We start from the raw sequence: 14,064 nt of genomic DNA on the forward strand, positions 1-14,064 counted from the left end.
ACAGTGAAGGGGAAAAAACATAAGAATAGAATAGATGTGTATATTCCTTTATTGTCATTGTACATGCACAACGAAATTGTAGGTGCTCCACACCACAACTGTGCTGGAATAAAAAAGAAAAGAAGAAGCTGAAACTTTAACTAATGAAATATTTAAATGCAGTGCAGTGTATCCAGTCAGTAAAAATGAATGAAACTGGTTACATAGGAGCGTTTTGGTGGTAAGGTTTCATTCAATAAAGCTGTGCACTTAAATAAACCCTCTAAAAGATTACTGTCTCTTTAAGAAACGAAACCGTAAAAGATTGGCCTTACCCAACATATATATATATATATATTTTTTTTTTTATTGATTAATTTTTAAATAAAATCGGGTTAATGTAACTATAAATGCAATATGTTTTAATGCTAGTAAATGACAAAAAAAACACTTTAAAAAATATTAACGCCTAGTTGGGTGAAAAAAATGTACTTCCGGGACACGTCAACCGAGTGTTTGCGCCTGCGCATTCAGCGGCGGAGAGGTCCTCTACTGTGGTGACTGGAAATATTTTCATACACCATGGAGACTTTATACAGTATACCTTTTGCTGTGCTTGAATGTCCAAACATAAAACTGAAGAAACCGTCATGGCTGCACATGCCGTCGGCCATGACTGTCTATGCGATCGTTATTGTGTCCTACTTTCTCATCACTGGAGGTAAATGGTCCTGCTAAGCTAACGTAAAAGCCTGAAGGCTAGCCAGATAATTCTGTGTTGCATTTGATGTTATCAGTGTAGTATTTAATGCCGATACTCAGTTACGTGCTTTTGTTACGTTGTTAGATTTGCGGGGTTTTGTTGCGCTTCTAAACCAGGGTGTAATACATCACAAAACAATATAAGAGAATAGAGGCTAACAAACTAGCCTACCTTAAACTAACTGAATATCTGTAGTTTACTTTGTCTTTATCTTGCTGTAGTTGTTGTTGATCACTGATCTTATGGTGATTATCACCTGTCCGTTCAGTCAGCGCTCTCACTGCTCAGACTTTACCTTAAGCTTAATTAATTATGAATTAAACTCCCCCCCCCCCCTTCAATGTACAGGTATCATCTACGACGTCATTGTAGAGCCACCGAGTGTGGGTTCAATGACTGATGAGCATGGACACCAGAGACCGGTTGCCTTCTTGGCATACAGGTGCGTGTAAGATTTTTGGAATTAAAACACAGTCTAAAGATTTGAAGCTGAATCCTATTGATGTGTTTTCCAGAGTAAACGGCCAGTACATTATGGAAGGACTAGCATCCAGCTTCCTGTTCACAATGGGAGGCCTGGGCTTTATAATCCTGGACCGCTCCAATGCACCCAACATTCCCAAACTCAACCGCTTCCTGCTGCTTTTCATTGGATTTGTCAGCGTGCTCCTCAGCTTCTTCATGGCGCGAGTGTTCATGCGCATGAAGCTGCCGTAAGTCGAAGCTCGAATCTATCGAATCCAGACCCACGTGTCAAATACTTGTTATCCAATCTGAGCTTACAAAGTTGTCTAAAGGGGAGACTGAGTCGTTGATTGTACTTCTTTGTAGCTGTTGTCTAATTTGTGCTAATTTGTCTTTTCAGGGGATATCTCATGGGCTAAACTTGCAATAAGCCAATTCAAATGAAGAGGATATTAAATATGTGGAAAACTTACATGCAGTTCTGTTAAATTGTGGATACAGCCAACCCTTCATCGACAACCATTAAGGACTGAAAGCACTGACCTTGCTCAAGAAATTAGACCAAACTACACTGACACTGGTTTTGTCTTTGTTTTGTAACTTCCTTTCCCACTTTCTCTTAACCTCCTATGAAGCTGGTGGAGCAGAAGGTCTTTAGCAGCTTAAATTCAACACTCTGCCACCTGAACTTGTCGTGCAGGCACAGCATCATTAATGATTTTGCCATGTTGATAAAGCCAACATGTTCTGTGGAGTAGGAGAAATGAACCTAGAGAAGGAAGAAGGGAGAGGAAGCTGCCAAACACTGATGGGACAAAATCACCGATTTCTAATTAGGACTTGCACTGTGTGAACCACTTACATGGGTGCCTGAGTGATATTACAGATGTACGTTTTTGTATAGAAAACTTTGAACCCTGAAAGCCTTGAACCTGTCACAGTTGCATTTTTGTACAAGATGGTGAAATAAACTGTCCTTTTCACACCTTCTCATGGTTGTTATGTGCTGTTGAAGTAGGTTTAATAGGACAAGGCATTGTTTAAAATCACATTCATCCAGATTCTGAATTTCTTTGATTTGATTTCTACTTAATGTAAATGATTAAATAGAAAGTTATTGCTCAGAATTTTTGAGAAGATTGTTAAACTCAAGTTTACATCAGCAGCCAAACAATGTGGCATCTTTGCATATGCAGTGTTCAGGAGATATTACGCATTTCCTCTTCCCTCCAGAAGATGGCATCACAGGATCATCAGGTAATGGTGTTTCCTGGACTTATATTTAGAAGGGACAAAGCATATTAATTAACACAAGTGCTTAAATTAGTCATATAAGTATTCCAGATTTAGCCATACATGCTAGTTTTCATCTGCAGTCTATGGAGAAGGACAGATGTAGTAACAAGGCAGTCATACAAGAAACTTCTGAGCATTTGGACAGTCACATTTTTCATGTATTTATTTCACATGAATACAAATATTTTTCATCTGGTTTGCAATCATGCCTTGAGTTTAAATTCTGATGTGCTGCATGGTTCTGCAGAGATATTTATATAGATATAGATATAGCAGTGCTTTGCCTTAAAATGTAAGTGACTATGGAGAGGAAAGTAGGCTTACCAAATGCATTAAACTGTGGATCATTTTCCTTTTATTTACAAGCTGGTATATTAGATAGCACCTTTCTCTGTAATCCTCTCATCCTTGTCACATTATGGAAGAAGTCCTGGGACTTCAGACAACTCCTGAGCCTGAGAGTAAATCTTTATTACCTTTTATGAACAACAAGTATTTTCCATCTTCACAGCAGTGAACTTTCTATACGAGAACTCTAAAGTAAACAGCATTTACTTTCTGCTAATAAGGAAGATGAGAACATTGGTAAGTAATTGCAGACTTTTTTAACAGTGACATTGTTTGGTTGAGGCTCAGTAAAATAAAGATACTGTGCAGATGTAAACACAGTACATCAGCTTTTTTACTTTCATGTTTTCTGTGTCGATGAGTGAGGGCTGCCCCCACACTGGCCTTTTTTATAGCAACCAAGTACAACATACAGTATTTTATTTAAAACACTCCAGTTACTTCTCTGTAAAACTTCTCTGCCTTTTAAGTAAGGCAGTACTTTTAATGCTAAAGGCACACAAAGATACTGATGCATATTTTCAGATCTACATGTTTAGATTGATTCATTTATGATTCCCTGATATTGTGAATAAGGCTCTTGCACCCTGCTAACTCACATAATTAAGTACATTTTTATGCAGCTAGCTAAAAACATGCTACACATGCTATTACGCAAATATTAAAAAAAATACCTGAGAAGACAATCTAATTGATATGCAGTATATTATTAGTATAAAAACATTTATCATCGAATTACAGCCCTTTAATTCTAGAGTTGTGCCACCTGTGCCGGTTCTTGTGTTTGTTCACAGGTTGCTTTATGTCCTGAGGCGTTTGCTTTGTTTGGTTTGTTGAGGAGACCCTTGACGGCTTCCTTTGCTGTGTAGCACGCCACTGTGCCCGTTTTCATCAGTCAGCAGCTTCAGATAAAAATTGTAAAGAAATAAAGTCAAAATGAAAACCAGTGACAGCAAAATCATGAACACTTTCATAAAAAAAAATACTTTTTGATAATCAGCAAAGTCAAACTTACTTTCCTTTTATTGCTTTCATTTTCTACAGTCAGTGTGTTGTTCAGTTTCAGGCCTAATGCTTCCTCCAGTTCTGGAAACAAACATAATAAAGCACACTGTATGATTAAGAGTTTACTTGTCTGTTACTACACACTTTGACCCTTTCCAGTAGTACACAAGCCACAAAGGGGAAAAAAAGGAAATACCTGTGAGAATGACATCAATTTTCTCCACGACCAGCTCAGCATCTTCTGTAGTGAAGCACATTGGGGGCTTAAACTTGAGCACGTTGCGATGAGGTCCGTCAGCACTGAGAAGAATGTGCTGTTCCTTTAGCCTGGGAGAAGTTATCAACCATTTAGCACTCTGTTGCTGTAGACTGCACGTATTCGCACTTAAAGCATCAGAATGGAAATCAAGTGGAAACAAAAGTGAACTGTTCAATTATACAGCTTTTTAACCACTTCTCCAACTTAGGGTTGTTTGAGGGGGATCACCAGACAGACAGAGAACCACACACCCTCACTCTCAAAACCACACCTATTGCTAATTAACCTAACAAGCACGTCTCCGGACTATGGAAAGAAGCCAAACCAGCTGGAGTGAAACCAAACAAGGCACAGGGAAAAGATGCACAGTCCACACAGAAATGCCGCACCTAAGCATCAGATTTGAACCCAGAACCTTTTTGCTGCGAGGCAGTAGAGCTAACCGCTGCACTCCATTGCCCAAAGATGAATCAGTGAGTGAAAACAAAAAAAAAGTTGCAAACAGGACACAAACCTGGCTGACAAACCTATACCTCACACCACTGACACACCTCCAATATTGTACACTTTATAGGTCTCTAAAACGGGAACGCAATCTCTCCGCATGCTGATGCACTGACGCAGAGACACCTTGAGGTGCCGTGTGACAGGAATAGCATTATTTGATGTCCATGTATGATTGCAACCCCACTTATGTGAAAGCCAAGTTTGCGTGTTATTTTTAATTCTTACTTAGGTTCATAAGTCTTGTTTTGTTGTGTGATATACTGTATGACTAGAACTGCAGAAGCATAACCACTGAAAACCATGCTCAGTACAGAATAATATAAGCAGTCTGTTTGATTATATAATATGGTATTGCTGATTACTCACATACTTTAATCTGAGTACTCCCGTCTGGACTACTGTAATTCACTTTATGCGGGGGTCAGTCAGTCGTTGGTCTTACGTCTGCAGCTGGTTCAAAACGACTGTTAACAGGAACTCGTAAAAGAGAGAATATAACCTCTGTGCTGGCCTCACTCCACTGGCTGCCTGTGTCTTTTAGAGTTCATTTTTAAATATCTTGTGTTTGTTTTTAAATGGTTTCACAATCTTGCCCCACCTTACCTCTCTGAGCTTCTTCATCCCTACACACCCTGTTGGTCTCTTCGGTCAGCTGACCAGCTGCTCCTGGAAGTACTGAGATCTAGGACAGCGGTCCCCAACCTTTTTTGCGCCACAGACCGGTTTATGTCCGACAATATTTTCACGGACCAGCCTTTAAGGTGTCGCGGATAAGTACAACAAAATAAAACCAGTACCAGTACCAAAAAAAAGAAGATTTGCTCATAACACACGAGAAAAGACCCAGGGAAACCAAGTTAACGATAAAAACGATAAAAAAAATAACAATAAAAACCCTGAAAACCATAAATTTCACACCAGTGCCTCAACTCTCACGGCCTGGTACCAAACGAATCATGGACCTGTACTGGTGCATGTCCCCAGGGTTGGGGACAGCTGATCTAGGAGGAAGCTCAGAGGGGACAGGGCCTTTTCTATCGTGGCTCCTAAATTATGGAATAATTTGCCCTTGCATGTTCGACAGGCCCCTTCACTGTCCACTTTAAAAACACGACTTAAAACCCATTTTTATTCTTTTGCTTTTGGCCTCAGTAAAACTTAGTTTCTCTTGCAATTAAATTAGTTATTAACTAACTAATTAATTATTTTACTTTTTTTTTTTAAATTCGGCTTTTATTTATATCTTATTTTATTATTTAGTTCCAATGTACAGGACTTTGTGTCAGCTGTGGTTGTTTTAAAGTGCTATAAAAATAAAGATTATGATGATGATGATGAGTTTCCACATTTAAACTTACCTATATATGACTTCCTGTGCCTCTGCTGTGGCAGGAGTGAGCTTCAGCCTGTCCCTGATGAGCTCCACGCCTACAAAGAGACCACGACCCCTGCAGGATGTGACACCAACAGGGTTTGTAAGGTATTAATTTTGCATGTATTGTTTTTATTTCTAAAAACAAGACACTGCAAATGCCTTTGCGCTTTGAAAAGTTTCCCTGTGAAGTCACTAGGTTGCACGTTTAGCCAGGATTTATAGGAACACAGCATACAAACGGTGTGGTGTTAAAGACTGCTAAAGGATTAGTTCTAAAGTACGTGGACAGCTTATCTGCTGTTGCACTGAGTCACATGCTGTGTAAGCGCACCTGATATCTCCGATCAGCAGGTGCTTCTCTTTCTGCTTCTCCAGCAGACTGGTGAGGTATTGCCCCACACGCAGTGCGTTGCTCTGCAGATCCTCTTTCTCAATCACGTCTAGGACGGCCAGACCGATGGCACACGACACTGGATTACCACCAAACTGAGAGCACAGATAAGCAACGCACAGGAAAGATGACACCAAGATCAAGATCAAGTTCACATTTCCCATCAAACTGAAAATCTGCTACACCCTACTCTCCATAACAGTTTCATACAGTATGTTAAACACATACCTGTCTAGATAGCACATGAGCAGTGATTTTTTTTTTTTAAATGTATGTCTGGTAACAAAAGAGAAACTCAAAAGAGAAACTCAGCTACTGTTTTTTCTGATGAAAATACATCCTTAGTTTTTTTTTCATGGGAAATAATTACAAATCAAGACTCAATGAAAAAAACAGGCTGGCTTGAATGCAGCATATTTCCACATCATGGGAAAAACAGATGTGTGGATGTGCTTGGAAGCTCTGGACAAAAACACGGAAGATGAGGACAGATCAGCACCAATTCTGGTGAACTTGGGAGGGAAAGCAAATATCGTGTAATGCAATCTTTTTGTGCTTTTATGTTAAAACATGTATGCAACTTTTTAAATAGCTTTCATTTATTATAACTTGCACAGCTGTTCGCGATCCTACATAAGGCTCTTACTGTATTGAAGTACTCCATCCCAGATGACATGAAGGCCTCTGCCACCTCTTTGGTTGTGACCACACATGACATGGGGTGGCCATTGCCAATGGGTTTTCCCATCGTGACAATGTCAGGCACAAAGTCCTCTCCCTGAAGCTGGAAGGCCCAGAAGTGGGAGCCTACTCTCCCAAAGCCCACTTGGACTTCATCTGCGATAAAAACGCCCCCCGCTTTACGGACGTGCCTGTAGAGGGGCAGAGTAATCAGCGGGGGCAGAGGTAGACTCAGGTTGTCAGGAGTGTGATTTCTTGGGTACATACTGTGCCACTTGCTGGAAGTAACCCACAGGGGGAATGACCTGCCCACCACAGCTCTGCAGTGACTCAGCAATAAAAGCAGCAATCTGCACAAGAGAACAAACATATCCAGATAAAGCCAGACGGATAAACAGAAAACAAGTGGAGGTATCCTGTCATCTTTGACCCTGAGCTCTCCCCTTTACAGTTGGCTGTTCAAAACAAGAGAGAGGAGGTAGTTACAGGAGGTCCATGTGGAGAAAAATGAACAATTCTTAACAGTGTGCTGAGAATCGTTCTTAGTCATCTGCTGTGTCCTTGCTTAGTGTCATGGTCCTGTAATCACACTATAGCATTTGAATACTGGCTCTATAACAATGCACAGCTTTCATGCTTTTCCTGGGATTGCTAGCTTCTTCTCATTAACTGTACCTTGCCTCCTTTCTTGTGAGCTTTGTTTATTATATCTTTGACTTCATCTGCATACGCGGTGGCAGGATCAGGGTGGTCTGCTCTGTATTTCCCTCTGTACACATCTGGACTGGAAGCCTGCAGGAGACAAGAAATGGTTAAATATTACAAAGGTATTCACAAATCGAAATGGATTCTTAATGGGTTTTAAGTAAACCTAACATGTGGCTGAATTACGTATTATAATAAAAAATGTTTAGATAAAAGTGGATTACTGCTAATTAACAAAAGAGTGAACATTCACTGTTTGCTGTAACAGAAAGTTATGTAATAATTTTCCTAATAAAATAAAATAAATTATTCGAAAGTGCAACAATTTTGGTTAAGCAGCTCTTTATGTGAGTGAAGGAATACTGTCTGTATCTATATATGAATGTATTTTATTTTTCTGTGTTGCATTTTGTACATTGCCCCTGTCAGCTGCACATGGAGATCAGTGTTATTCAGATCGCTGGAGAACTCATTTCCTACTAAACCAAGCGATTTGTTCCTTTCCTTTTTTTTTCATCTGGAGTTTTAGCTGAAATATGAGGGAAACCCCATCCTGCAATTCCCAGAATGCACCACAGCAGCACACAGTACAGCCCTTAAATTCATTGTGGTACCTTAGGTGTAATTTACCCCTAAAGTGCTCATTAAATGATGAAAAATACATAATTTTGTATTATTTATTTAATGTATTTATTTTTTAATCGAAAATCTTGAAACAAATTCTAGTTTCAGAAACTGTAAATTCTTTCATGATTTTAGATCACAGTGCACTGGATGTCTTGTTGTAAAAGAAAAAAAAACCATTTTTGAGCTTTCATTTTCCAAACAGAAACTCCAAAAGACCCTAAAAAAAGCAAAAGACCACAATAATCTAACAGTCTGGGGATAAAATTACCTCTTTGTGGGGATTTTAGTCTTTCTCCTGCGTACCATTGTAGGATTTTTGGTTAATAATCTCCTTTTTTTGTTTGCCATTCTTCTCACTGTCTGTGTTCCTCAACGTATGCCTCTGACAGCAAGCTGCTCTCTTTCAGAGCCACTTACATTACACCCTGTTGAATCTGCAGAAAAAGACCCCTTTCATTCTATTTCTCTGTCTCATTCGGTGTCTCTTTTATCTACACATATACACACACATGCATGGTGCACACTCAGCAGGCTGCCAAAGCCCAGCGGAGCAAGTTGAGTTATGGTGTTTTAATAGTGTGCACGCAGGCAGCCGGGGAGAGAAAAAACACTCACCACATGGACAAATTGATTCTGCTCAGCATCTGACAGCTGGTGGAACTTATATGGACTGATGTCAATGAGCGATGAGACGTGGCCATGGTACGCACTGCAAACAAAGAAAACTGTGGGCCAAAGCAGTAAATTCTATTAAAACACTGACACATGAAGACCCAGCTCCTTTCACCACACGGCGCTACAAACCACTAACTAGTAAGACTTTTACCAGCTCATTAGCACTGTTGTATTCATTCGTTCAGCTAAGCGACAGGTTTTTTTCTGTAGAATGACAGCACTTACTTTTCCAAAGTGATGATATCTTTGTGGCCTGTGTATTGCCGTGCTAGTCGGAGGGCCAGGTCGTTGGCTTCGGAGCTGAAGTTCAAACAGGCAAGGGTTACTTTGAGTTACTCAGTCACCACAAAATACACAGGTGAAACCACTGATATCACTTGAACGTCAGAGGGAGTTTGCTGTTTCAGCTCCCACCGTGAGGCCATGTAAGGCTAATTGTAAAAACTTAGTAGGGCTTCCTTACCTCTCTATGAAATCACATGAAGACATTTTTACTAATTCAAGGGTCTTTGCCCCATTTGTCTGTTATTTTTAAAGGCTTGATGGCTCTGGTTTAAAGAGCTCCCCACTCCTAAACTAAGGAAGCCAAACCATAAATTTAGAAATGTCTTCAGTGGACGCAGGAGTACTTTTGTACTACTGCACACACCTTAATAATGCCTGTGTTATGTCAGATTTATATCAGGTAAGCTTTCTCGAAGCATTTATATCCCCATCGTAGCGATAAATACTGTCTGAGGGTATATGGATTACTATCTACAATGTTATTGCCCCGGAGCAGATAATTCTTCTTCTGAACTGGGGCAAAGGGTGTAAATAGGGCACCCGGAACCTTTTTATTTCCTCGACTTTCAGTCAGCTGTTAAGCAGACTAACAATAGTCTGCTTAATGTAGCGTACACATCAGACCTGAAATCTAGACAAATAGCAGGTTATGAAACCGTGCAATCTGATCCTCAGCATTTGGGGTATTCCTCCACTCATGCAGGCTTCTATATTCCTTGAATGCTGACAGGACTGTATGATTGCACTGCAGCCTTTTTTACGGAGTTTTGAGCTTCTCTGTAATTTGAGGACACAGCAGGACTTTTATGGCTCATGTTCACACCAGGCATAATCATCAAAGTAAATTTAGGTCTCCCATCATCTGCCTCCTCTATCCTCCCCACAGTGATCCACACCCAAGTAAAAAACACACCTGGCTTATCTTCCATCATGCTGCCTTTTGTTGTTTAGTGAAAACATGTAAACGTACCCGGAGTTGACAAAGTAGCAAACAGCCAGCTTGTCAGGCAGCGTGGCCTGCAGCCTCTGGGCATACAGGACAAGGTTGTCGTGCAGGAAGCGCGAGTTAGTGTTGAGTAGTTCCATCTGCTGAGCTCCTGCCTTTACCACATCAGGATGACAGTGGCCCACTGAGAAAGGGAAGAATGAATTAGAGTATTAGAGAATTAGATATAGGTCTATATTACAAAGTCTCTATATGTAATAATAAACTTCTTGTTTTGCTGTTTTGGTGTGAATTCCTCACAGGGATAAAAAGTGGTACTTCAGCGCTGGCTGCTTTCTTTCAGTGTACTTTGTGTATATATACCAGTGCATGTGTGTTTACCATGAGCCACATTGTTGATGCAGTCCAGGTAGCGCTGTCCTTTCTCATCATACATATACTGGCCTTTGGCTCGCACAATCTTGATTGGGTCATGGCTGAAGAAAATCTTACAAGATGGCCTGCAGCAGAGAAAAAACCAGAATAGTGACATGTGTATAAAGCGTGCTGGGTCAGCTGTGGGTTTTCATGTTGTAAAGTTGTGATAAAAAGATTATGAGTCATGGACACAACAGTGAAATTCCTAAGAGACAACTGGGTCATTCCAGTTATTGTATATTGTATTATATTAATGTATGTAATATACATATTAAAAGTCAAATAGTAGGATACATTTAAACACCCACAAACATATACAATAGCTAAAATGTCACAGATATTCTCGAAATTAAACTTTTATTTTTTCCAGTATCTTACACTTTTTGACGACAGTCACATTAATTTAAAAACCTGCTTTTGTAAAATGAGAGCAATTATCTCACCCAATATATCTCTTCCTCAGGTCTATCGTCTCCTTTTTGTCAAATCTCTCAGCGGACATCTTGATGTAATCCAGCTGGACGAAGCTCGACGAACATCTGCTCGAGCCGACAGAGCCCCGCTTTATTCACGCGCGCGCGCAAGTGCACTACTGTACCGCAGCTGGCGCGGCGCTCGCGCTGCAGAGCTGTATGGAAACTGAAAGTGGTCAAAAATGCTCAAACTTCGCAAGCTAGCCTACACGTTCACGGGTAAAAGTTTCAAACATTTAAAACCCCACAACCTGTAAACAACATACCGTTTTGAAAGCAGCGCTAAGCTCAAGCTGAACGATTTCTTCAAAGCTCAGGGTGAAAACAACACACCTGTTGTTACTTCTTTCGCATTGAGAAATAAAAAAAAATACATGAATAAAAAATACACATGGCAATTCTGAATGTGCATACAGAAAATAATTTAGACAAACACATTTTTTAAAAAGGTGACCTAAACGAATAATGCAAATCTGGTCACTGAGGTAAGGTGTCAGGTATAGATGTTTCAGTTTCAGTATGAGAATGAGTCAAAAATGTAATTTATTTAAACAATTGAATCACTGAATCACTAGTTAAAAACACCTTGTGCATGTGTACCTGTATAAACATACTGAGGGAACCAAATGATAATGCTGTAAATTTGCACATGCACAATATAGCAGTCAGCACTGTTCAGCGTCTTGTAACATATTCAGTAAATTATTTATTTGCTTGGAACAAGACTGCAAAATGACCACGCATGCGATGTTCATGTTCATCCACTTCAATTAAACTTTTATGCAGTTGCTCTATGTGGATCCATGGTTCATGTTGTTTACGCCAAATTCTGGCCCAACTATCCCAATGTCAGCAAAGAAATCAAGACTCATCTGACCAGGTGATGTTTTTCCAGTGTTCTGTTGTTCAATATTGGTGAGCTCGTATGAATTGTAGCCTCAGTTTCCTTTTTGTAGCTAAAAGGACTTACACAAGATGTGGTCTTCTGCCGCTGCGACCCATCTGCTAAAAGGTTTGACAGGTTGTGCATTCAGAGATGCTCTTCTCCATACATCGGTTGCAACCACTGATTATTTGAGTTACTGTTGCCTGTTGTTCTCCTCTGACGTCTGGCATCAACAAGTCATTTTCCCCCAGAAAACTTCCACCATTGATTTTTAGACCATTCTCTGTAAACCCTGGTGATGGTTGTGTGGGAAATCCCAGAAGATCAGCAGTCTCTCAAATACCTAGACAGCCTTTCTCGTACCAACAACCATGCCACTTAAAAAACACCTTTCTTCCCTTTTCATTTGAACCTTAGCAGGTCATCTTGACCATGTCTACTTAATATATCTTGTAGTTTGTCGTTGTTAGCGAAGGTAGAATAGCTACTGACATAGACATGCATATTAGGTTAATAGGTGATTCTAAAGTGGCCGTGGATGTAAATTTGACTGTGAATGACTGTCACTCTGTATTAATCATGTGATAGACTGGCAACATGTCCGGGATCTACACCATGTCTTGTACTATATGACTATATACATAGTACAAGACATATGTGGACATATATGGGATAACCTCCAGCCCCCTGCAACCCTGAACTGGTCGAGCAGTAAAGAAAAAAAAAGGATGAAAATGTTTAACAGGTAACTGAAAACAACAAATAAAGGAAAGTCTGCCATTTAGTGTATTTGAAAGACTGTGTTTATTTGGCTCCAACAGTACAGTCATATGTAATGTCAACTTGAAATATAGTGAGTGAACACAAGGCTCTTCAAAGAAATGTCAACCAAGTGGGCAAAAAAACACAAGAAATGCCAACGCAGAGCAGAAACTGAACATTTACCACAACCCCCCCAAAATTATAATCGTAACTCCAATAAGTCACAGAATGAAGTTTTCTTAAAATTTTTGCTACAGTCTGCATTTATGTGGCAACAGAATTACGTCAGCAAGGCTGCTGTGCATTGGAGCATCAACACATCCTCATGAGAAACCAGCGTCTTTCACAACACCAAGGAGGAAGAGCACTGTGGCTGCTCCCCCATTCTCCTCCTCCTACTCACTCATGTTGTGATGACTGACATGAGGCATTTCTGGGACAACACAAGAATACAGATTCTTAAAACTTGATGCTGACTCATTTAGGAGCTTCTTGCCAGATCTGTGAACACCCATACGGGAATAAACTGTTTGGCACTTCTGCTGATAGCAGGAAAAAACCCTTTAACTTCAACAAATAAACACAAAACTCAAACAAAACCAATCAAATAAAAAAGTCTATTTAAAAAAATTAGCTGCACATGCTAAGAATACAGCACCTTGTGAGAACAAATACTGTAACAAAGGTTGGAAATCAAAACATAGAATAAAAACATAGTAAATACGACACAGTGGAAATAACACTAAAAATATAAGTGAAGGGGCAACTTTAAGCAAAAAAATATGATCTAATTTGAGGGTCTGTGTTTACATATGTTTCATTGTCTTCTGGTGAATAAAGGTTTTTAAAAAAAAATAAAAAATCCCCAGGTAGTGGTATAAAGGGTAGCATGACCGAACAAATGTAGCTACAGAAATCACTTTAATGCGATAATTCAGCTGCATTTGACGTTACACACATTAACTAAAGTATAAATTGCACTTTATGCCAAATGAGCACACACAGTACATTAATAATCCACTATACATATATCAAACTACATTCAATGCAAAGAGAAAGCGTGAGAGAAAAAAAAGGCGGTCATGTTCAGCTGTGTACTGTTGCATTGGCTGTGCCCGTCAACATTCAGGCCTTCAGTACTTTGCCGGGATCGCTAGCTTTTTCTGACACACAAAATTAATAAAAGCGGATGTATGTCATGGTAAGGCCTATAAGTTGA

The 14,064-nt window shown here is 39.8% G+C and overlaps 2 protein-coding genes across 2 annotated transcripts; one reads left to right on the top strand and one right to left on the bottom strand.

The window, feature by feature from the left end:
• The first annotated feature begins 487 nt into the window (after positions 1-487).
• ostc (oligosaccharyltransferase complex subunit) lies at positions 488-2,197 on the top strand. The gene is made up of 4 exons (XM_063470117.1): positions 488-700; positions 1,091-1,184; positions 1,258-1,455; positions 1,608-2,197. The coding sequence occupies exons 1-4, from the start codon at positions 562-564 to the stop codon at positions 1,624-1,626; spliced, it is 450 nt and encodes a 149-aa protein (XP_063326187.1). The 5' UTR covers positions 488-561; the 3' UTR covers positions 1,627-2,197.
• Positions 2,198-2,311: 114 nt separating this feature from the next.
• Positions 2,312-11,260, bottom strand: etnppl (ethanolamine-phosphate phospho-lyase). Its single transcript, XM_063470116.1, has 13 exons — positions 11,168-11,260; positions 10,689-10,807; positions 10,332-10,491; positions 9,302-9,376; positions 9,017-9,110; positions 7,745-7,861; positions 7,337-7,419; positions 7,035-7,260; positions 6,329-6,483; positions 5,981-6,070; positions 4,053-4,183; positions 3,867-3,937; positions 2,312-3,753 (listed from the first exon to the last, which is right to left on the bottom strand). The coding sequence occupies exons 1-13, from the start codon at positions 11,224-11,226 to the stop codon at positions 3,652-3,654; spliced, it is 1,482 nt and encodes a 493-aa protein (XP_063326186.1). The 5' UTR covers positions 11,227-11,260; the 3' UTR covers positions 2,312-3,651.
• Between the last annotated feature and the right edge of the window lie 2,804 nt (positions 11,261-14,064).

Source organism: Pelmatolapia mariae, linkage group LG3_W (assembly GCF_036321145.2).
Source record: "Pelmatolapia mariae isolate MD_Pm_ZW linkage group LG3_W, Pm_UMD_F_2, whole genome shotgun sequence".
In the NCBI taxonomy this organism is placed as follows: domain Eukaryota; kingdom Metazoa; phylum Chordata; class Actinopteri; order Cichliformes; family Cichlidae; genus Pelmatolapia; species Pelmatolapia mariae.